General features: G+C 41.7%; 1 protein-coding gene across 1 annotated transcript in view; it reads right to left on the bottom strand.

Annotated features, from left to right (window-relative positions):
• GTF2F2 (general transcription factor IIF subunit 2) overlaps window positions 1-25,510 on the bottom strand; it is a 166,650-nt gene that overhangs the window by 112,474 nt on the left and 28,666 nt on the right. Inside the window, exons 3-4 of the mRNA XM_004054462.5 lie at window positions 22,449-22,467; window positions 20,393-20,537 (exon numbers count right to left, since the gene is read on the bottom strand). Coding sequence (XP_004054510.1) covers window positions 20,393-20,537; window positions 22,449-22,467 — 164 coding nt within the window. The remainder of the gene's footprint in view (window positions 1-20,392; window positions 20,538-22,448; window positions 22,468-25,510) is intronic.

Genomic DNA, 25,510 nt, shown 5'->3' with positions numbered 1-25,510 from the left:
CATCAATCATCAGCTATCAGAGAAATACAAGTCAAAACCACAGGGAAACGCAAATGAAAATCGCAATGAAATGCCACTGCACACCCACCCACTTGGTTGGCTATAATCAAAGGGACAGACAATAACAAGTGTTGGTGGGGATGTGGTGAAATTGGAACCCTCACACACTACATTCCACTCCTAGGTATATATACAAGAGAAATAAAAACTTAAGTTCCCACAAAAACTTGTACACAAATATCCATAGCAGCGTCATTCACAACAGCCAAAAAAACGGAAACAATCTAAATGTCCATCAACTGATGAATGGATAAACCATGAAATATTCAGATGATGGAATACTGTCTAGCAATAAAGCAGAATTAAGTACTGATAAATGCTACAACATGAATGAGCCCTGGAAACATCATGCTAAGTAAAAAAAAAAAAGTCACAAAAGACCAAGTATTTTAGGATTCCATTTATATAAACTGTCCAGAACGGATAAATCTATAGAACCAGAAAGTAGACTATGGCGTGGGAGGTTGCCTATGGTGTGGGAGGTTGGGGTGAGAATAACAGGTGACTACAAATAGGTGTGGGTTTCTTTTGAGGTGATGAAAATCTAAACCTGTGGTGATGGATGTACTAAAACCATTCACTTGTACACTTTAAATGGGTGAATTGCATGGTATGGGAATTTTCATCTCAATAAAGCTGTAATTTTTTAAAAGGCAATATAATGTAAATACTCCTTTTCATTTAAAATACCACTAAATAATATTAGGTTTACTTCCTTCCTAACTTCAGATAGAAAGAAAACTCTAAAGTGTTTCAATAGGGATCCTTCTTACTCATTGCAAAGGTACAAAATGGTATCAGAATGCTTGGCAACACCATGCAGAACCCTCAAATTACTTAAACCTGTTTCTTTTAAAGTTGAATTAAAGTCAAGACATGGTTTTAGGCTGGGTGCTGCAGCTCATTACTGTAATCCCAGCACTTTGGGAGGCCAAGGTGGGCGGATCACCAGTTCGAGATCAGCCTGGCCGACATGGCGAAACTCCATCTCTACTAAAAAACAGAAAAGTTAGCTGGGCCTGGTGGCATGCACCTGTAGTCCCAGCTACTCAGGAGGTTGAGGCAGGAGAATCGCTTGAACCTGGGAGGCGGAGGTTGCAGCGAGCCAAGATCGAATTACTGCACTGCAGCCTGGGTGACAGACCAAGACTCTGTCTCAAAAAAAAAAAAAAAAAGATAGGGTTTTAGACAGTAGCATTTTCACGGCTATGTCACCTCATGCAAGCAACATTGCTTTCTCTCTACTAAATTGCTGCCTATTTAATTTCTGCTGCTGCCTGAGCCAACTGTCTGTTACCATTCTGACTGACCACCATGATCTTCCTCCACTCTCTCTGCTACCCTCCCAGTATGACAGATCACACTGCTACTACCTTCACTGGGCTTTCATTACAATCTCCCCTCAGTCAGTTGGAAGCCACATCCTTTTCATTCCAACCCTTCTCTTGCATCTAGACTTCTCCAATTCCTCCAGGAACCATTCTTCTGATCTCATGATGGTTCTCTCAGATACCACCTCTGATCCTTTCTCTGACTGCAGCCCCTAGTCTTTCTTGCATGCAGATTCTCTATATTTTCCAGCTTTCAGGAATGACTACTTCAAAGCCACAGAACCTTTCCATTAGAATATAATTTACTCAGAAAGACAGTTTCAAGGGGAAAATATTCTGTGTACAGAGTACCTCACTAGCTGAAAAAAAAGTCATTTGTTGGAGATGATCTCAAGACTGCAAAACTCATAAAAAGTAATTCAAATAAATTACCTGCATCACTGACTCAACTGACATTCACTTTCCACAAAAGCTTTTATTTGCTTCTAAGCCTTGTCAGAAAAAAATTTTAAAAGATGTTAAGTGGGAGAAAGAAAAATTAATTGGAACCCATGTAATGATAAATTTACCAGACTATGTGTCTTACAAAGATAACCAGTCTCAGCTGGGCACAGTGGCTCACACCTATAATCCCAACACTTTGGCAGGCCAAGGCAGTGGGGGTCTGAGACCAGCCTGGGCAAGAAAATGAGACCCTGTCTCTACAAAAAATTTTTTTAAAAATTAGCTGGGTGTGGTGGTATATACCTGTAGTCCCAGCTATTTGGGAGGCTGGGGTGGGAAGATCGCTTGAGCCCAGAAGTTAGAGACTGCAGTGAACCGAGATCATAGCACTGCAGTCCAGCCTGGGTGACAGAGCAAGACCTTGTCTCTAAATAAATAAATAAATAACCAGTCTCTTATTAAAAATAAAATAAAATAAAATAAATATTGGAACTATAACTCTCTAGTTTGTGTTAAAAACCTAGTTCTTAAGAAGCTTAATATTTCTAATATTGCAACATTTCTAAACAATCCTGGTTGTGTCCATGTAAAACTTATGCTTGAAGGTTAAAAAATAGTAACCTACATTTAAAAGAGAAAAAGTTACTGAAGATATGTAAAAAAAATTAGTCTAGAAAATTTGATACTGGATCCACGGATTCAAAAATCAAAGCATAGCTGACAATGTTCTTTTGTTACCTGGGTGGTGGTTACAGGGATGTGTTCACTTTGTGAGAAATCAACAGTATAAGTTTATGATTTGTGCTGTTTTCCTAAACGTAGGTTATGTTTCAATTAAAATTTTAGTAACAAAAAAGCAAAACACAAGAAGAAATTCAATTTTTCTAAAAATCCTCAACTAGACTTCTTAGTTCAAAAAATTAAATCACAAGTATTAAATCACACTGCATTAGTTTGCTGGGGCTGCCATAACAAATTTCCACAGACTGGGTGGCTTAAGCAACAGGAAGGTATTTTCTCATAGTACTGGGGGCTGAAGTCCAAGATCGAGGTGCCTACAACTTCGGTTTCTTCTAAGGCTCAGCTCCTGGGCTTGCAGATGGCCACTCAACTGCGGCCTCCTCACATGGTCATTCCTCTGTGCCTGTGCAACCCCAGTCTCTCCTGAGTGTCCAAATTTCCTTTTCTTATAAGGACATCAGTCAATTGCCACTGCCTCTTTTTAACTTCATCGCCTCTTTAAAGGTCTTATCTCCAAATACAGTCACATTCTGAGGTACCTGGGTTTAGGACTTCAACCTATGAATTTGGAGGGGGGGCGGGCACAGTGGCTCACGCCTGTAATCCCAGAACTTTGGGAGGCCAAGGCGATCGGATCACTTGAGGTCAGGAGTTGGAAACCAACCTGGCCAACATGGAGAAATCCCAGCCTGGGCAACATGGTGAAACCAAGGAAAGAGGGAAGGAGGGAAAGAGGGAAGGAGGGAGGAAGGAGGGAAGGAGGGAAAGAGGGAAAGAAGGAAGGAGGGAAGGAGGGAGGGAGGGAGGGAATGAGGGAGAGAAGCAAGGAGGGAAGGAAAGAGGGAAGGAAGGAAGGAAGGAAGAAACGAAGGAAGGAAGGAAGCCAGCCAGGTGTGGTGGCACACACTTGCAGCTCCAGCTACTCAGGAGGCTGAGGTGGGGAAATCACTAGAGCCCCAGAGGTGGGGGGTGCCATGAAAGATCGGGGCACTGCACTACAGCCTGGGTGACAGAGTGAAACCCTGTCTCAAAAAAATAAATAAATAAAGTTCAGGTAGTTTATTTGTCAGAAAACACTGAGTGTTGGAAAAAAGAGAGAGGAAGAAGAAATGAGCCTATAAAATTATTAGTGTAGAAAACCAGTACCAGCTGGATACTACTAAGGACAACTGTTGCTTAATATGTGCCTTAGTCACCCTACCTGAGGATTAAAGGAGCTGGGTGTTTATCCACTAACAACTCCTGGTGGATATTGGCTGAACGCCACTCCCAAAGTGAGTGTTAATATCCTGGCATTTCTGGCCTGCCCTCCAGGCAGGCAGAGTAGATGGCAGCAAGAGAAGCTCTCAGGCAGACAAAGGTGCCGAGATGTAGAAGTTGGCTAGTGTGCACAGTAATGGCAAGGCCTTGAGAGGCTATAGGCAAACACTGACAGCACCTGGGGCATCTATGCCACAGCCCCTAATCTATAGGAGTCTGTCCCAAACTTGTGAATGTAAAGACACATCAGCTTTCACCTAGAAGCAGCAGAAAAGGGGTTGAGAAGTGCTCTAAACCAGACTTTTTTCTTTGCTAAACGGTACAGATCTTTCTCTCAAGAAAAGTCTAAGTATGACACATAACACATTATACAGTAAGGAAAAAAATGTGTCAAATCATCATAGTCATTAAGTTCTGCATAGTTATATAAAAGAAACTGAAGCTGTAAACAACACTGGGTGGTGTACTTTTTTTCCCTCTATCAACAGAAAATGCCACAACTTTCAACCATAAAATATTCTCAAGAAAGGTTCTTTTAGATTGGGGGGAAAAAAGTGAGGCTGGGCGTGGTGGCTCATGCCTGTAATTCCAGCACTTTGGGAGGTTTGGGAGGCCTGAGGTGGGAGGATCACTTGAGGTCAGGAGTTTGAAACCAGCCTGGCCAACATGGTGAAAGCCTATTGCTACTTAAAACACAAAAATCAGCTGGGGGGCCCGCACGGTGGCTCACGCCTGTAATCCCAGCACTTTTGGGAGGCCCAGCCGGGCAGATCACGACGTCAAGAGATCAAGACCATCCTGGCCAACATGGTAGAACCCCGTCTCTACTAAAAATACAAAAAAATTAGCTGGGTGTGGTGGTGTGCACCTGTAGTCCCAGCTACTTGGGAGGCTAAGGTAGGAGAATCGCTTGAACCTGGGAGGCGGAGGTTGCAGTGAGCTGAGATAGCACCACTGCACTCCAGCCTGGTGACACAGCAAGACTCTATCTCAAAAAAAAAAAAAAAAATAGCTGGGTGAAATTAGCTGGGTGTGGTGGCAGGCGTCTGAAGTAACATTTATTTGGGAGGCTGAGGCAGGGAGGCGGGGGTTGCAGTGAGCTGAGACTGCAACACTGCACTCCAGCCTGGACAACAGAGCAAGACTCCATCTTTAAAAAAAAAAAATAGTAAAATAGTATGTACAGTATGTGTCTGTAGGGCTTTTTACCCTTTATTATTTTGAAATAGCTAATGATACAGTCTGTATAAGCAAGAATTTGTGGGCTGATACACATACACGAAGTTCTTTAAAAAAAAAAAAAAAAAGACTTCAACTGCATTTCTTTTTAAACAGAGCAGTCTTTCAAAGTGTGCTGGCCACTACCAGAGTTTCGCTTCTGGGCAGGCCACAGCTGTCTAACAGCTGGTAGGAACATATAAGAATAAGGTTTTCTTTCAGAACTTAAACATGTTTAATTAGTCAGTTTTGTATTAAAGATATATAAACGGACCTAACTTTCAAGAGATTTTAAACTCAAGACAAAATTGGTTTCTCAATTATTGATCAATATTCCAGGTAAGAAATTCATACTCTAAATTGAGGCTTGTATACAAGTTGTATATAATGTCCCTACTGGGATATACCAATACAGTCCCTATTCATATTCACTCTATTACGTTAAATAACATTTTTTATTCCATTCATCATATGAATTCTCATACCACCTACTTCTATTGTACTTTAACTTTTATTTTAAAGCCCCTTATTCCCTAAAGTCTGGTCATAGTGGATTGACAACATTTTCTTTCTAAACTTATCTGCTTGTTAACTTTAACTTGATGCAATCTGAAAACAATCCATATGAAGCTCAGTGAACACAGCTTTCGTCCTTTCCCTAACACTGGCTCCAGTTTGACATCAGTACCTCAGTACTATTCCAGAAATAATTTTCTATTCTGTCATTTCCTTATCAGCCAAATCCCTCAAACAGTTCTGCAGAAAGACTGCATCATGTCTTCATAGTAACATGAATGACTTGACGAAGTGCATCTTCACCAGGGGATGCTATAACCTATATAACTGCAATCCATGGTGACTTCTGATAGAGTTGGACCATAAACCAGAAAACAGAATGTATTTAAAAGGGAAAAAATATCAGAAAACACTGAAATTTAAGCATCACATAGTTCCCAGTGACTAGATCTACCATGATATTTTGGAATTGTTAATTTTTTTAGGTATCATAATGACCTTATGGTTATGCATTTTTCTAAAAAGGAATTTGTATGAAGAATGTACTGACGTAGCTGGGTGCAGTGACTCACGCCTGTAATCCCAGCACTTTCAGAGGCTGACGCTGGCAGATCACCTGAGGTCAGGAGTTGGAGACAAGCCTGGCCAACATGGTGAAACCCCATCTCTACTAAAAATACAAAAATTAGCCAGGCGTAGGGGCAGGCGCCTGTAATCCCAGCTACTCGGGAGGCTGAGACAGGAGAATCACTTGAACCTGGGAGACAGAGGTTGCAGTGGGCCGAGATCACACCACTGCACGCCAGCCTGGGTGACAAGATTGAAACTCCGTCTCAAAAAAAAAAAAAAAAAAGAATGTACTGAAGAATTTAAGGATGGAATGATATGCTCTCTGAGGCTTTCTTTAAAATAATCCTGTGAGGTACACAAAGGCAGTGACTGGGGTATAGCCGAAACAAGAATGACTATTTGCCATCTTCACAGGAAGACGAATGATAGGTATATGGAAGTTCACTGTACTATTTCTCTACTTTTGCATATGTTTTGAAATTTTCCAGAATGAAAAGGTTAAAAGCGGGAGGGGGGGGAGGGGGGGGGCGCGGCAGTGGAAAGAAAAGTTTATTTTCTTTCCTGATGAAAAAATCCTACAAGTAAATCTTCTCTACTAATATACAGCTGAGAAATCAGTCACACTTCAATTTTATACTTCATTTTTCTCTTTACTGTATATGAATCTTTAAATTTGAACTTAAAGAATTAAATTAAGCTGAGATTGTGCTACTGTACTCTAGCCTGGGCAATAGAGCAAGACTTTGTCTCAAAGAAAAAAAAAAAAAAATATATATATATATATATATATATTTTAGATATATATCTAATGGATAATGGATATATATTATACATAAATATGCATTTTTTCCATTCTATTTCTCCATTTTTTCCATTCTATTCCACATATATATGAATATATAGATATCTATATATATTTTTTCCATTCTATTTCTCTTTATTTCTTAATGTTGCCTAGTACCTCACAAATTGATTCTGCATCCACACTGTGTAAGTGCTCATCATAGCAAACAAAATCAGTGCTCAATAGGTTACCTATATCTGTCCGCTTAATAAAACAGCTATAGCAGCTATAGCGTAACAAGATCATTGCTTAATAAAGATGTAAACATTGTGTATCTATATGCCATAATTAAAACTTCCTTCAATTCTTCCAAACAAATAGTTATGAGAATGTAAAATGGTTCTAGGCACTTTGTATCAGAACCAATGTAATCAAGAACACACTTCAAGTGTAGGTCTCTAATCCATTTTTTGGTAACCCTTCCTATTCTGCTGTGAGGCAACTTTTTGTTGTATAGCCTTTTTACCAGCACTGGGTACCCCAAAAGTGGCACTAGTAATGCTGAGGGAGAAGGAACTACTATTTTTTTTTCCAGACAGGGTCTCACTCTGTCACTGACACTGGAGTGCAGTGGCACAATCACTGTACTCACTGTAGCCTCAACATCCCAGGCACAGGTGATCCTCCCACCTGAGCCTCCAAAATAGCTGAGACTACAGGTGCATGCCACCATACCCAGCTATCTTTTGTAGAGATAGGGTTTCACTCTTTTGTCCAGGCTGGTCTCTAACTTCTGGGCTCAAGCAGTCCAGTCACCCTGGCCTCCCAAAGTGCTGGGGTTACAGGCATGAGCCACTACCTGGCCACTAGGGCTGCTACTTCTTTACTTGAAAACCTTCAGTAAATCGACATGTTTTATTGCTTTTTAAAGAAATAGGTCAGTTTTAAAGTTTTACCTTCTTTTCTTCTTTGTTCCAAGGGAATTACTATACTAGTGCCATCACCATATCAACAGACTACCTTTCTCTTTTTTTTTTTTGAGACTCTGTCTCACTGTGTTGCCCAGGCTGGAGTGCAGTAGCACAATCCTGGCTCACTGCAACCTCCACTTCCCGGGTTCAAGTGATTCTCGTGCCTCAGCCTCCCAAGTAGCTGAGATTACAGGCGTCTGCCACCACGCTGGACTAACTTTTGTATTTTTAGTAGAGACGGGGTTTCGCCAAGTTGGCCGGGCCGGTCTTAAACTCCTGGCTGGAATTACAGATGTGCGCTGAGTAGCTGGGATTATAGATGCGCACCACCACACTTGGCTAATTTTTGTATTTTCAGTAGAGACGGGGTTTCGTCAGGTCAGCCAGGCTGATCTCAAAACTCCTGGCCTTAAGTGATCTGCCCACCTTGGCCTCCCAAAGTGCTGAGATTACAGGCGTGAGCCACCACACCCAGCCCTCAATAGACTACATTTCTAAGTGATAAAAATACAAAGGCAACCAAATAACCTGTCTCTGTTTTTATAATGTAATGCTATACTGCAGAGGGAAAAATCAGTTACATGGCATTTTTTACACTTTAAATTTTGATAATGGTACCCTTATGCTCAAAGAACTAGAGAAAAAATCATGCTACTATAACCTTGAATGAGGTTTTTAAAAATAGTGGCAATGTTATTTGAAAAAGCCAAAGGAAATGAAATTTTTAAAATTAAAGTATTTTAAAATTACAATTGTTTCAATTACTTAGTTTTAATGCCTCGACTAAGTAATTTACTTTTTTTCTTTTTTTTTGAGACAGAGTCTCACTCTGTCGCCCAGGCTGGAGTGCAGTGGCGCTATCTCGGCTCACTGCAACCTCCGCCTCCTGGGTTCAAGCTATTCTCCTGCCTCAGCCTCCAGAACAGCTGGTGCTACAAGCGTGCGCCACCATGCCTGGCTAATTTTTTTTATTTTTAGTAGAGATGGGGAATCACCATGTTGCCCACGCTGAAGTAATTTACATTTTAATTGATTTTACTAAGTTAGGTTTGGTTTTACAAAGAAACCAAGTTCTTCCTAAGATCTTAAGTATACAACGAATCAAAACAAAGAACCAATTTTATAAACTGGAAGCTACAGAAAATCAAAAGGAAGAAAGAGAAATATGTTTGTATAGCCTGTCATTTTCTCCAGGTATGACACAAAAAAATCTCTACTCAAGCTAAACACTGGACTTCCACAATTGCTAGAAATTTGGAGCACATTGCCTAACACATCTCCAAGGAACCTGGCTGGTTTCCACCAGTTAAACTATAAAGATTTTGTTTTGAGAATTGCAGACTAGTCATAATGAGTCACAATAATACACGCCAACTCCAGGACAACAGTTACCTCTAGCAAGTGAGGTAAGGGTTAGGGGGTGGGGGGTGGGGAGAAATCTAAAATGTTTTCTAGCTTTAAAGAAATATGGCAAATGTCAACACTTATGAAATATAGCTGTTAGGCATAGGTTAAACTATTCACTATACTTTTCTGTAGGTTTGAAATATTTCACAATTAAAAACTGGAGAGTAAATCATAAGTTTTAATAAGTTTGTGATTCCAAACCTTAATATTATCCTACACTGCGGTTTCTTTTAATCCTCCTCATCCCATCCTCAGATTATTAAAGCTACCACATATTTATGCATGAATACCTGAATATGAAGAGTGCAAACACTGTTTTTACAAATTTCTTTCTAGCCACTAAATAAAGGAACATTTTCTGCTATTAGGTTTAACTTTTCAGAGAGCAGACCTGGCTCAGGCAGTTGGCAGTAAAATACAAAACTAAATCTCTGCAGTCAGCCACAACCTTGGTGGCAGTTCAGGAAATAAACACTAAACTCATATATTTTTGTTCCTGTTTGTTCCTCCTCACAAGTATAAGATTGTCAGAAGCTGGTATGATTCCACATGTTCAGTGGCAAGGCTGTTACTCAAAGGAGCAAGCAAAAAACAGAGCTTCCTTACTCCTTCTGTAGGGCCTTTACTAGAGGAGTGAGAAAGAACCACTAGCTGCCAAAGTGAATGGGACTTGAAGATGGCTGCCCTGTGAAATGCAGTGATGAAAGAGACAAGCTGGAGTCACCAAAGAGCATCTATCCAGGCAGACCTAGCAGGATTTCTATTACCTACTTAAAGAGACTGTTTTAACATATATTTCTAAATATCAGGAAATAGGGGCTAGTCACACAATCTCTTAGAGCTTCTGTCATATCATCTGCAAAATGAAGATTTTTTAAAAGTCCCTCCCTCGTGGAGTTGTGAGGAGAATTAAATAAGATAGTAAATACAAAGATAGGTTGTATTTACTATCTTATTTAATACAGATTTATTAAGACGGGTTATCCAGCAACAGAAGTGTAATAAATACCTAAAAGTGTAAACTATACCTAAAAGAAATAGTTTAAAAGTGGTTCAAATCTGGTTAAAAAAATACGTACTGTATTCATTCTTTCTTTTTGAGACAGAGTTTCGCTCTTGTTGCCCAGGCTGGAGTGCAATGGCATGATCTCGGCTCACTGCAACCTCTGCCTCCTGGGTTCAAGTGATTCTCCTGCCTCAGCCTCCCGAATAGGCGGGATTACAGGCGCTCACCACCACACCCGGCTAATTTTTTGTATTTTTGGTAGGGACGGCGTTTCACCATGTTGGCCAGGCTGGTCTTGAACTCCTGACCTCAGGTGATCTGCCCACCTCGGCCTCCCAACGTGCTGGGATTACAGGCCTGAGCCACGGTGCCCGGCCCCTGTATTCTTAAAACCAACAATAAACACTGAAACAGGCATGCAATTCAGTGTTACGCGTGAGGTTCCCCTAAGAAGCACTGGGGGGAGGAGCGTCTCTATTAGGTAGGCCATCCCAATAAAAAGTGATCAGCACTTCACCAGGTATTTTAAAATGGAGCTTGCAATCTTTTCACACTACCACACACTAAATTAGCATTCTTCAAAGTATGGTCTATAAATCCCTAGGGGTCCTCAAGATCATTTGGGTGTCCACAAGGTCAAAATATTTTCTTAAAATATTTAATTACCGTTTTCACTGTGTTGATATTTGCCAGTAGTGCAAAAGCAACGGTGGGTAAGGCTACTGGTACCACCACAAATTGAGGCCAAATGGTACCAAAACTGTACCAGTGTATTCTTCACCACTTAGCACTTGCAATTTTTTAAAAAGTCTGTTTCACTTCACAATGTCCTTGATGAACAGTAAAAACTGTTTTTATTAAATTTCAACCCTTGAGTATGCACCCTTTAACAACCTGTGACACCAAATGGCAAATGCACATGAAATGCTTCTGCTGGACACTAACATAAGATGATTGCCTCAAAGAAAAGCCTAGTTGCAACTGTTTGAGTTGAGTGCTGAGCTAGCTACTTTTGTTGTGGAAGATCATTGTTACTTGAAAGAATGACTGACAGACAAAGCATAATTATTCAGATTTGGGTATCTGAAAGATATTTTTTCAAAAATCAATGAAAAAAGCCCATCCTTTTAAAAAAAAAAAAAAAACAGCTGACAGGATTTGTTGTCATTAATAAAATTCAACTTTTTAAGTGAAAATTAAAGTCTGAAGAACTTGTACCTATCACCATAAACTTAACAGCTCCCCTATATTTAAAGACTTTTCTGATAAAATCAGCAGTGATGCTAATGAATGTAAATTTTTGATATTCTATAATGAAACGTGTCAACATTCAAAAGAACTACATAATTCAGGAAACCAATAGTCTCCAGATGATGGATGTATGATGCTACAAAATCATGTCTGGGTAAGAGATTCATTCCAAATACAAGACAGACCTGTGAATTTAATGTAAGAGAGTAGAAAAGGTTTGCTAATAGAGTTTCAGATTCTATACTGCAAGTGACCTTTAAGAAACTACCACTTGCAGAGTTTTAGTGTAGTAGCAAAAGAATGTCCACAACTATCTGAAAATGCTACTAATTACTCCTCCCTTTTCCAGCTATGTATTTATAAGAGGTAGATCTTCTTCAGATACTTCAACCAAAATAGCAGATCTTTATAGAATGAATACAGAAGTAGAGATGAAAATCCAGCTTGTCTTAAGCCGTCAGACATTAATGATGCCTGCAAAATGGCACTCTTCCCACTATTTTTTTGGAAAATCGATTTTTAAATAAAAATGTTAGCACATAATGTATAAAAGAGCCCTGAGACCAAAAAGTTTAAGAAATGCTCCATTAAAGTGACAACAATAATTAAATTATGATAGATAAGGTAAATAAAGCCTCAGAAAGTCCCACTGCATATGCAGCTGGTGACAATTCAGGAAACAGAGTGTAATTCATGTTTTAAACCAGTGACAAGAAAAAAAGTTCAATGAAAAAGTACTTTGAATGCTTATAAGCACACATATAAAGAAGGCTTAATTCAAACCTCTCAAAATCATATATCCGATATGATATTCCCCCCAAAATAAGGGAAATGCACCAAATTAATGTTTCCCATTAGCACCCAACAATCCAACTTAAAAATGAAAACATGGCCAGGCATGGTGGCCAACGCTTGTAATCCCAGAACTTGGGAGGCTGAGGCGGGCAGATTACCTGAGGTCAGGAGTTTGAGAACAGCCTAGGCAAAATGGCAAAACCCCGTCTCTACTAAAAACACAAAAAATTAGCCAGGCGTGGTGGCGCACGTCTGTAGTCTGTAATTTTTTGTATTTTTAGTCATGTTGGCCAGGCTGATCTTGAACTCCTGACCTCAGGTGTATTCTGCTACTTGGAGTATTCTGCTACTCGGGAGGCTGAGGCAGGAGAATCACTTGCACCTGGGAGGCGAAGGTTGCAGTGAGCCGAGATCGCGCCACTGCGCTCCAGCCTTGGCAACACACTAAGACTGAGTCTCAAAAAAAAGAAAGAAAGAAAACGCTTACCTTTTTCATTTACTATACTTGCAGGACAGTACAATACAGGACAGATTATAAATTCTACAATTTCAGTTCAGTTTTCAAAAGACTGGTAATTCAGCATCTTCAAAGAGCACTACCATTGCTATACATTCTTCTTCAAATACAAACTAGTATGTTCTTAGTCATATGTGTAATTGGTACATGTTACCAAATTCAAGCTTGAAAGTAAATACCTACCATCAGTGAACTCAGCTGCTACTTTATCTGGGGAATATGTCTCATGACAATATGTAGAGTGGCTAACCAAGTGTCACAGAATATGGTACTGAGCTAATCTGATTAGCCAAGAGAAAGTTTAAAAAATCACCCGTGCCAAAATATAATGAGAAAAAATAAAGTGAGGAACAAAGGGATTTAATATTCGATTCTGAACCTCAAGTGTCTTAAGAAAACCACTTTGAATCAAGAATATCTGAAGGGAGACTAGCCATCCTGTGAGTAACTAAAACAAGCTGTCTCACTTGAAAACCATTCTAAAAAGTACCATTAGAGTACTACTAATTCTTAGGAGGAAATAAATGATTTCAACATGTTTGCTTTAATGAACCCATCACTCTGTGCTCAATCCCAAGCCACGGATGTGCTCAATGCTATACTAGGCACCATGGAGATAACCATGAGATACAGTCCTCTGCCCACAAGGTTTAATAATGGGACAAAACGAGCTAACCTACTGCCATACAAGTCTAAATGAAGGAAGAATCAACAAAGGCTGGATCAGAAAGAGAAAGCTGATTATGACTATAGAAGACAAATCCCTGACAGAGGAAAAAGAAGGGGAAAAACAGAGGTCACTGTGCAGGAAAGTATGGTAAAGGTAAGAGGTTTCCACAGATGGGGCTGGAAAAAGGCTGGGGATGATGGGTGGAGTTTTCAGAGGGTTGCTTTGGATTAAGTGGTGTATTAGTCTGTTTTCACACTGCTGATAATGACATACCCAAGACTGGGTAATTTATAAAGAAAAAGAAGTTTAAAAGACTCAGTTCCACATGGCTGGGGAGGCCTCACAATTGTGGCAGAAGGCAAAAGGCATGTCTTACATGGTGGCAGACAAGACAGAATGAGAGCCAAGTGAAAGGGGAAACCCCTTATCAACCCACCAGATCTCATGAGACTTATTCACTACCACAAGAACAGTATGGGGGAAGCTGCCTCCATGATTCAATTATCTCCCACCAGGTCCCTCTCACAACATGTGGGAATTATAGGAGCTAAAATTCAAGATGAGATTTGGGTGGGGACAGAGACAAACCATATCAAGTGGTATCCAGAAATGTGTATATGTGATTCCTACTACAGAAACGACAAAATGACCAAATACGAGAATAAGAGGAGGCTAAGAATTATTATGGCCAAGACAATAGAAGAATAATGTATCACTGGCAGAAACATGGATATGTAGAGAAAAAGGAAATGGATAAATGAAATTTGATTTTCTATTTCCTGGTTTCAGGTAACAAATCCAAGTGGCAGACTGGGCACAGTGGCTCATGCCTATAATCCCAGCACTTTGGGAGGCCAAGGCAGGTGGACAGCTTTGCATGCAGGAGTTCGAGACCAGCCTGGGCAACATGGCGAAACCCTGTCTCTACAAAAACAAAAACAAAAAAATAAAAAACTAGCCAGGCATGGTGGCATGCGACTGTAGTTCCAGCTACTCGGGAGGCTGCGGTGGGAGGACTGCCTGAGCCCAGGATGAGACTCATCTCCCCCCACCAAAAAAAGAATCCAAGTGGACTGTCTGTTAAGACAACTAAAGATATAAAGCTGGATATCAGGTGAGTGAGTAGATCTCTGTCACTGCTACCACTCTAATCCAAGCTTCTGTCATGTCTCCCCTGGATTACTATAACAGCCTCCTGGTTCCAGCCCTGCCCCGACTCCATGGTCTCTTCTCAACCTACCAGTCAGAGTAGGTCTTTAAGATGTAAATCAAATTATATCACTATTCTGCTTAAAACTCGCCAGTGACTTCCCACTTCACTAAAAGTAAAATCCAAAATACTTTTTATAGTTTAGAAATCTTTTCATGATCTGCCACTGCCAACATCCACCCTTCTTCCCTAGCCTAATTAGCCCACTACTCTTCCCCCTTGCTCATCTACTTTATCCACACTGACCTCTTGGCCACTCCATGAACATGCCAGTCTTGTTCCCAACTTGGAGCATTAGTCATTACTGTTCTCCGTCTGCCTTAAAAACTCCTAGCTGGCTAACTCACTCCACATGGCTACCCCTTTTGCCTCCTTCAAGACTGTTCAAATTTCACCTTCTCAATGAGGTCCCACCCCCAACCTGATACTCCCGAGCCTACTTCCCACTTTATTCCCAGAAAATGTATCAACTTCTAGCCAGCAATATAATTTACTTATGTTTATTGTTGTCTCCTCTTAGTAAAATGTAAGCACCACAAGGGCTAAGCCTTTGCTTGTTAAAGCATCCCAAGCCTAAAAGGGGGCCTGAAAAAACCAGGCACAAATATTAATTTATTGAATTAATGAACTGCTACAAAGGCGTCAAAGATAATGAAAAATGAAAGCAAAAAAGTCACTGCATTATCAGCTCTAAGCCTGCCCATTTCTTTGAATATTTTCTAACTCAGTAATGGTTTCACTATCCCTCCAGATGCTCAGGCCAAAAAAAGCCTGGAAACCACTCTAGGCTTCTCAATCTTCCAATTTCCTCATAGCCGATTCATCACCAAAAGCTGTCAAAATAACCTCTAATTCTGGTCGACTTACCTGATGGCAAAAAAGATTAAAAAAAAATTACCTCTATTATCCTATGTTCTATCTTTTCCACTCCCATTGCACCAATTAAAACTTTTTTCATCTCTAACCTAGACTGTGACATCCACAGCTAAGTTTTTTGCTTTAATGAATTTTTATTTAATGAACTTTTAGATAACTATGACAGAGGATGACAGGTAAAAGAATGCCAAGTGAAGAACTGGATCCTTGAAGGCTAGAAAAATGAATTTATCCTCACTATCTTTCATCCTATTCATATACTTCAAGGTCCAGCTCAAATATTATCTCCACTTCTGAAGCCAGTTCCCTCAGGCAAAGTACACATGCTTTTTTCCTCTTTGTACATAACTCCATTAGAGCATTTGTAGCATTTATTCACTTACCAGTTGCCTCAGTGCACAGGAGGCTAATCTTATTCTAGCACAGGGCTTAGCACCAAAAATATCTATTGAACAGATGAATGAACATTTTTGTCTAGAGTTGGCAGTTATAAATAATAATATCTAAGAGCCAGACATGGTGGTGCACGCCTGTAGTCCCAGCTACTCAGGAGGCTGATGTGGGAGGATCACTTGGGCCCAGAAGTTCAGCCTGGGCAACACAGTGAGACACTGCCTCTAAAAAAAAAAAGAAGAAAATCTAACTTTGAATAAAAGTAGGAATGCCAAAGAGGATGCCAAAGGCAGAAAAAATAGAAATGATCTATAGTTACCAATAAATAGTAAATACAAATACTAAACTGAAGACCCAAGGCAGGGAAATGTAAGGCCAAACACATGAGGTATTTCCACAGAGATAAGGGTAATGGATAAGCGAGCTCCATGAAAATAACAGAAAAATATTAACAGATCATTTTGAATTTCACAGAGGAAAGCAGAAGTGGAAGAAAGGGTAACCCAAAATAGCCCATAAAAATAAAATATATTCTCTCAGACAGGAACACTGAATTAGAAATAAATTAATTGAGTTCATAAAATGTTGATGACATGGAGATTATTTTAATTAATGAGAAAACACTGTATAACTTAATCATTAGTCTCCTCTAATTCACTCTCCCTAAAAGATACCCGAATGTGCCAAATTCAATCATTAGGAAAATGGGCTCAAAGGAGGCCTCTCAAAAACCAGCAAAATCACATTAACAGGAGTAAAGTTATTAAAACTAAAACTCCTAACACACTGAACTAAAATGTGGTTTCAAGTTTCCTTACAAACTCTACATTTTATAGACCTGTGCACTAATGAAAAGAAACAGCCTAGAAAAGCAGGTACAGTTCTATACTTGATAGAAAATGTAGAAATATTCCAGATAATGCCTATCTCATTTATATTTCAATGTAAAATCAACAGCTTACTCCCTGTAAAATGGCTTAGTCACTTATACTTTGGCAGGTTCATGACCAACCGAGGTTAAAACTAGGGTAGTGGTTCTGTAGCTTTTCTGGGCCACAGATTCCTCTGAGATTCCAATGAAAGCTCTGGTACCATCCTATAGAAAAGAACGCACATATACAACATACATCTAACATTTTAAATATGTCACAGCAGTCACAGAGCCCCTGCTACTATTTATGACTTCCAAGAGATCCAAGGAACCCACTTGTAGAACTGCTGCTTTAATGACTAGAAATAACAAATACATAAGACTCCTCAGAGGAGATAAACTACTAAGTTAGAATTCTAGAGCTTTTTTCTTGGTCATGCAGGCAATTGAGAAACATTTAACATAAAAATCCCTACTGGCTGAATTTTACCAAGGGATACACATCCAGATTGAGCTAAAATGCATGCACTTGCCTTAAAATAAACTTAAAACCTAAAGTGTTTAAAAATAAGGTGTAATATTAACAACAACAGCTAATATTTGAGCATTCATTATATACTGAGCATTGTTCGAAGTGTTTAAATGTATTCATATTTATATATAAATGTCAATAAATTATCCTTATTTCATAAATGAGGAAATCAAGGCACAGAATGGTGCAAAGAGAATCAAGGAACAATGACTTGAAACAGAAATAATGAGGTTAAGAAGCAAAAAATTGTTATAGTGTATTATAACTAATAGCAACTTAGAACTGCATTTGTATTATCACAGTTCTACAAAGAACATACTGTCCAAGCCCCAGAATAAGGATGACAATCTTAATTCTCTTCCATATCCCTGCCAAGATAATCCTTATAAAACCACATTCCCTTTAGAGTACACTGTAGCCAGAAACGTGAACACGAAATGTTCAAAAAGAGCACAACACTAAAGTATTTTTAAAATGTAAAATGGAAGACTAATTTTGAGGCTAACAAATGTTAGCTTTCTAAATTGCTGTCTTTGTAGAAGTACCAGAAATAAATCATGCTTTCAAAAAATTAGTCACTTAATAAGATGTAAAAAATCTGAAATAGGGTACTTTTGTCTACAAAAAAAAGTTCAAGTTTCTCTACCTCAAACGTTTATCAAGGCAATGACTCCTTTTTACTATCTTGGTGCCATGCCTCTTCCACTCCAGGGACAATCACAAAAGTAGAGAAAACCTCACACGTTCAACAGATCTTATTAAATCTCATCAATCAAAAGGAATAAAGTTGTTGAAACTAAAACTCTTTAACTCTTTTTTTTTTTTTTTTTTTTTTTGAGACTGAGTCTCCCTCTGTCGCCCAGGCTGGAGTACAGTGGTGCGATCTTGGCTCACTTCTACCTCCACCTCCTGGGTTCAAACAATTCTCCTGCCTCAGCTTCCTGAGTAGCTGGGATTACAGGCACCTGCCACCACGCCTGGCCAATTTTTTATTTTTAATAGAGACAGGGTTTCACCATGTTGGCCTGGCTGGTCTCGGACTCCTGGCCTCAGGCGATTTGCCCACCTTGGCCTCCCAAAGTGCTGGGATTACAGGCATGAGCCACCGTGCCCAGCCAAACCTAAAACTCTTAACATACTGAATTCAAATGTGCTTCTAATTTCAGACAAATTTCAGAATTTTAGATAGGCCTATACTATGCCCTGAACTATGCAGCATGCAATAAATATTTGTTGAAGGGTTGAATCTTAAACAGTATAAAATGGATATACTGAAGATACTGTTACTTTAACATTTTCTGCCTCCCATACTACTACACTACTAATTATTAGAGCATCAGAAAACTGCAATGAAACCAACCTTCTACCTTCAACTACATAACTGAAGAGTTATAATTTACCATTCTGTTATACTGTACATCCAAGAAAAAAAAGAATAATTTTTTAGATCATTTTATGTAGCTATTGGTAATCTAAGATACCACAAAAAAAATTCGGCTGGGCCCGGTGGCTCATGCCTGTAATCCCAGCACTCTGGGAGGCCAAGGCGGGCGGATCACGAGGTCAGGAGATCGAGACCATCCTGGCTAACACGGTGAAACCCCGTCTCTACTAAAAATACAAAAAAAAATTAGCCGGGCATGGTGGCGGGCACCTGTAGTCCCAGCTACTCAGGAGGCTGAGGCAGGAGAATGGAGTGAACCCAGTAGGCAGAGCTTGCAGTGAGCCGAGATCTCTCCACTGCACTCCAGCTGGGCGACAGAGCAAGACTCCGTCTCAAAAAAAAAAAAAAATTTACGAGGATGTTCCTTTTTTTAAACAATGGTGTTCTTAACATACTATAATTTCTTATAGCTTTCTTTGAAATGCTTGATGAAATACAACAAAATCACAAATGTTTTCTTTTGTCAATAAGCTTTTTGAACTACATAGGAGAAAATTAGCTCCATTAAGCTAAGGTGGCCTGTTGCTTTAATAGTATTCTAAACTCAGTGACAGATAAAAATCCCAAAACAAGGAAAATATACTCATGCTGAGCGTGTGCCACAAGAAAGTTCTCTCTGTATTTAATTCGCAAATGGAAACATTTGCTTCTGATTTATTGAACTGTTAAAATATCTCATTGCAAACACATACAATCTTAAAACTCTACGCAGAAACTTCTTGGAAGCCAGTATCAATTAAAAGTTATCTCTATGCAATAAAAAGGCCCTCTTGGTATACAAAGCATACAAGATGAAAAATTCAGACTAAAATATTCCCTAATATCAAACTGTATTTTTTAAGTACAACTCATACTTGCTGAATATCAATTTACTAAAAGAAGCAAGGATGACCTTATCTTGGCAAAATTCAGAATACTATTTCTTCAACATCTTAGAAGGCAGCTTGATGAACCACATTCTTCCATCTGCTTTGTTCTATATCTTCATATCCCAAATGGAAATTAAACCCTTCTCAAGTAATGGCCAAAATTTCATTAATCACAAGAAAGTACACAGAGCAGAGAAGTAGCATAGTATGAATAACAGAGGTAGACAAAATGAGAGATGGAACAGTATTGGTAATGACCTTAAAAAAGCAAACAGGAGGCTGGGCGCAGTGGCTCATGCCTGTAATCCCAGCACTTTGGGAGGCCAAGGTGGGCAGATCACCTGAGGTAGGGAGTTAGAGACCAGCCTGACCAACATGGAGAAACCTCGTCTCTACTAAAAACACACAATTAGCAGGGTGTGGTGGCGCATGCCTGTAATCCCAGCTACTCGGGGGGCTGAGGCAGGAGAATCACTTGAACCCAGGAGGTGGAGGTTGCGGTGAGCCAAGATCGTGCCATTGGACTTCAGCCTGGGCAACAAGCGCGAAACTCCATCACAAAAAAAAAAAAAAAAAGCAAACAGGAGTGTATGTTGAGACAGAAAATCTATACAACATGTACAGGAATCACATTAAATAATTCCATTCCCACTTACCTGATGAGCTCTCAGTAAATACTGTTAATGTCTGTCCTCCAACACTTTGCAAGACAAATGGATGTTCTCTAGGAGCACTGACTGAAGCTGGTTTTCCACCAATATCATGAATATTTGCAAGATCCTCATTCAAAGTAAATGACACCTAATAGACACATTAACCAGAGATTATAACAGACTTCTGTATTCAAACTATATATAAAAAAATTTTTGTTATAAATCAAATTGTTTTTAAATGTGTTTTCCAGTCATTTCATTAAACACTTTATTAAAAACTCCTTAATACTTGGTCATAAAAAGAGAATATAAACTGGACACATTGGTGCACACCTACAATCCCCGCTACTTGGGAGGCTGAGGCAAGAGGATTCCTTGGGCCAGGAATTCCAGGCTGTAGCTCACTATGAACAGCCATTGCACTCCAACCTTGGCAACACAGCAAGACCCTGTCTCTTAAAAAAAACAAAAGAGAGAAAGACAATCTATTCCCATTTGTCAGAATAATGGGGCTAATAAAAAAATAACAAAATCACATCCTTTGCAGCAATGATGCAGCTGGAAGCCATTATCCTATGTGAATTAGCGCAGAAACAGAAAACCAAATACCACATGTTCTCACTTACAAGTGGGAACTAAACATTGGGTAGACACGGACCTAAAGATGGGAACAACAGACATTGGGGACTCCAAAAAGAGAGAGGGAGAGAGGAGACCAAGGGTTAAAAAACTACCTATTGGTTACCATGTTCACTATTTGGGTGACAGAATAAACATCAGCCCAAATCTCAGCATCACGCAATATACCTATGTAACAAACCTACACATGTACCCCTGAAATAAAATAAAAATTACTAAACATAAGAAAATAAAAAACAAAAACAAAAAGAATAATGGGGCTAATCTATCATTATAAAAAAAGACAGTTTTCATGTTTTCTCTGGTCTGTAGCTGAAGACGTCTTTCCAAAACAGGAGTAAGATTATTTTTTCTGGCTGGGCGCAGTGGTTCACACCTGTAATCCCAGCACCTTGAGAGGCTGAGGTGGGCTGATCACTTGAGGTCAGGAGATTGAGACCAGCCTGGCCAACATGACAAAACGTTGTCTCTACTAAAAATACAAAAATTAGCCGGGCATGACAGAACGAGACTCCATCTCAAAAAAAAAAAAAAAAAAAAAAAAAGATGATTTTTTTTCCTAAAATCTCTGAGGTCTGAGGTCAAGGGATCATGTCTTACTATCTTTTATATCTTTAAGATCTAGCAGAGTGCCTGGCATATAGAAGGAAAATAATATTGCTGAATAAGTGAATATTTTAAGAATATTAAGAAAGCAATTGTACTTCAGATGGGGGGGGGGGGTGAAGTGAACTATTTACTCTGAAAAGCTTAAACACTCCCATAAACAGAGGATGTATTTATTTTGTAGGTCTTAATGACAACTGTATGAGTACATGGTATTATTTTTGATTGTTTTAACAAATACAACTCAACAGTTAAAAGGATAGCTCAATAATAAGGTTTAGAATAAAAATACATACTAGGTGTTCTTTCAAAATGCTTTTTATTATATACCAGATCTCCCCAAAAGAACATCACATTTTACACTAAACAGACTTATAAACAAAATTACTCATCTCCCAAGCATGTAGGAAGATTATGAAGTATTTATTAAACATCTCTACTATGTGATAAGTACTGTAAATCACAAACTGGCCTCAATGGGTCAGAATCTAAAGTTCTCAAAAAATCCATATCAAATGCCTTTGTCACACTGAAGTAATACTAACGTATTAGTAAAGTATTACAGAAGTTTTACTCAGTTTCATGGTACCAAGAGAGGGGAAATGTAGGTCAAAGAAGACAAATGCTGAGAATGAACAACTAGAAAAGGGTCCATTCATTCACACAAGGGTGGCATTTATACCTTTATGTGTTCTTAACCATCAGCCATGCACTTGATGTGGAGTTTTCCAAAATTCAAACACTCTTTTTTCACTATTATTAATGAAAAGATAGTCTCAAGTTTTAACTAAAATTTCCATATAAATAATCTTACCTCAGTCCTTCCTTGAGTCCTAAAGGAGAGGAAAAGAAATATTTAAAATTATTTAGATTTCATGTTGTTTTCAAATGTGAGTTAAGAGCTTAAAAAAAAACTTCATATTTACATAAAATATTACATTTACAGAGATTAACCAATATTTACCCTTGACTCCCCACAACTATCCTATTTATAATCTTATGGGAAAAATAAACTCACATTAATCACACATCATTATTTTGGATATTATGAGTTTATGTCACTTAACACTATTATAACCTCTGCTAGTTCTATTTTATGCAAATAATGATATTACAATTCTTTTTTCTTTTTTACATTTTCTTTTTCCCTTTTTTTTTTTTTTTTTTGGAGACAGGGTCTCCTTCTATCAACCACAGTGGCCCAATCATGGCTCACTGCAGTCTTGACCTCCTAGGCTCAACCGATCCTCCCACCTCAGCCTCCCAAGTAGCTAGGTCTACAGGTGCATGCCATCACACCCAGCTAACTTCTGTATTTTTTTTTTTTTTTTGTAGAGACAAGGTCTCACCATGTTGTCCAGGCTGGTCTTGAACTCCTGGCCCCAAACAATCAGCCTCCCAAAGTGCTGGGATTACAGGTGTGAGCCACTACACCCAGCCTTATTACAATTCTTATCTTTATTTCTGAGCATTTTTGGCATTCAGTAGCATGTTAATACATATATAATATCAGATCTATACAGTACTTCATCAAATTTTACTATTCATTTTATCTAGCTGAAGAGGTTTCATTTACCTAACAAAATCTTAAAGATCAAGTTATTAAATTTAATAATTTAAATTATGAGCAATTTTCCTTTATTATAAAACAATATATGCCCACATATAAATATTTTTAATACAGACGAGCAAAAAGTAAGTTTTAAAATAGCCACAATTCCATTGTTAACATCTTGGTGCAGTATCTTTCCACACTATTTTCAATATACTGTATTTGAATTACGTTTTTAAATTTTAATTTTTTTGCCCTCTCCCTCTCCCTCTCCCTCTCCCTCTCCCTCTCCCTCTCCCTCTCCCTCCCCCTCCCCCTCCCCCTCCCCCTCTCCCTCTCCCCTCTTTCCACGGTCTCCCTCTGATGCCGAGCCGAAGCTGGACGGTACTGCTGCCATCTCAGCTCACTGCAACCTCCCTGCCTGATTCTCCTGCCTCAGCCTGCCGAGTGCCTGCGATTGCAGGCGCGCACCGCCCCGCCTGACTGGTTTTCGTATTTTTTTGGTGGAGACGGGGTTTCGCTGTGTTGGCTGGGCTGGTCTCCAGCTCCTAACCGCGAGTGATCAGCCAGCCTCGGCCTCCCGAGGTGCCGGGATTGCAGACAGAGTCTGGTTAACTCAGTGCTCAATGGTGCCCAGGCTGGAGTGCAGTGGCGTGATCTTGGCCCACTACAACCACCTCCCAGCCGCCTGCCTTGGCCTCCCAAAGTGCCGAGATTGCAGCCTCTGCCCGGCTGCCGCCCCGTCTGGGAAGTGAGGAGCGTCTCCGCCTGGCCGCCCATCGTCCGGGATGTGAGGAGCCCCTCTGCCTGGCTGCCCAGTCTGGAAAGTGAGGAGCGTCTCTGCCCGGCCGCCATCCCATCTAGGAAACAAGGAGCGCCTCTTCCCAGCCGCCATCACATCTGGGAAGTGAGGAGCCTCTCTGCCCAGCCGCCCATCGTCTGAGATGTGGGGAGCACCTCTGCCCTGCCGCCCAGTCCGGGATGTGAGGAGCGTCTCTGCCCGGCCGCCCCGTCTGAGAAGTGAGGAGACCCGCTGCCTGGCAACCGCCCCGTCTGAGAAGTGAGGAGCCCCTCTGCCCGGCAGCCACCCTGCCCGAGAAGTGAGGAGCCCCTCCGCCCAGCAGCCACCCCGTCTGGGAAGTGAGGAGCGTCTCCGCCCGGCAGCCACCTCGTCCGGGAGGGAGGTGGAGGGATCAGCCCCCCGCCCGGCCAGCCACCCTGTCCGGGAGGTGAAGGGCGCCTCTGCCCGGCCACCCCTACTGGGAAGTGAGGAGCCCCTCTGCCCGGCCAGCCGCTCCGTCCGGGAGGGAGGTGGGGGGGTCAGCCCCCCGCCCGGCCAGCCAACCCGTCCAGGAGGGAGGTGGGGGGGGGTCAGTCCCCCGCCCGGCCAGCCGCCCCGTCCGGGAGGGAGGTGGGGGGGCCAGCCCCCCGCCCGGCGAGCCGCCCCGTCCGGAAGGGAGGTGGGGGGGTTAGCCCACCGCCCAGCCTGCCGCCCTGTCCAGGAGGGAGGTGGGGGTTCGGCCCCCCGCCTGGCCGGCCACCCGGTCCGAGAGGTGAGGGGCGCCTCTGCCCGGCCGCCCCTACTGGGAAGTGAGGAGCCCCTCTGCCCGGCCAGCCGCCCCGTCCGGAAGGGAGGTGGGGGGGTCAGCCCACCGCCCAGCCTGCCACCCTGTCTGGGAGGGAGGTGGGGGGGTCAGCCCCCCGCCGGGCCAGCCAACCCGTCCAGGAGAGAGGTGGGGGGGGGGGGTCAGTCCCCCGCCCGGCCAGCCGCCCCGTCCGGGAGGGAGGTGGAGGGGCCAGCCCCCCGCCCGGCGAGCCGCCCCGTCCGGAAGGGAGGTGGGGGGGTTAGCCCACCGCCCAGCCTGCCGCCCTGTCCAGGAGGGAGGTGGGGGTTCGGCCCCCCGCCTGGCTGGCCACCGGTCCGAGAGGTGAGGGGCGCCTCTGCCCGGCCGCCCCTACTGGGAAGTGAGGAGCCCCTCTGCCCGGCCAGCCGCTCTGTCCGGGAGGGAGGTGGGGGGGTCAGCCCCCCGCCCGGCCAGCCACCCCGTCCGGAAGGGAGGTGGGGGGGTCAACCCCCCTCCTGGCCAGCCGCCCCATCCGGGAGGTGAGGGGCACCTCTGCCCGGCCGCCCCTACTGGGAAGTGAGGAGCCCCCCCCCGCCCGGCCAGCCGCCCCGTCCGGGAGGGAGGTGGGGGGGTCAGCCCCCCGCCAAGCAAGCCGCCCCGTCCGGGAGGTGAGGGGCGCCTCTGCCCGGCCGCCCCTACTGGGAAGTGAGGAGCCCCTCAGCCCGGCCAGCCGCCCCGTCCGGGAGGGAGGTGGGGGGG

The sequence above is a fragment of the Gorilla gorilla genome, chromosome 14 (genome assembly GCF_029281585.2).
Source record: "Gorilla gorilla gorilla isolate KB3781 chromosome 14, NHGRI_mGorGor1-v2.1_pri, whole genome shotgun sequence".
In the NCBI taxonomy this organism is placed as follows: Eukaryota; Metazoa; Chordata; class Mammalia; order Primates; family Hominidae; genus Gorilla; species Gorilla gorilla.
This window is presented reverse-complemented; position numbering and strand designations above follow the sequence as displayed.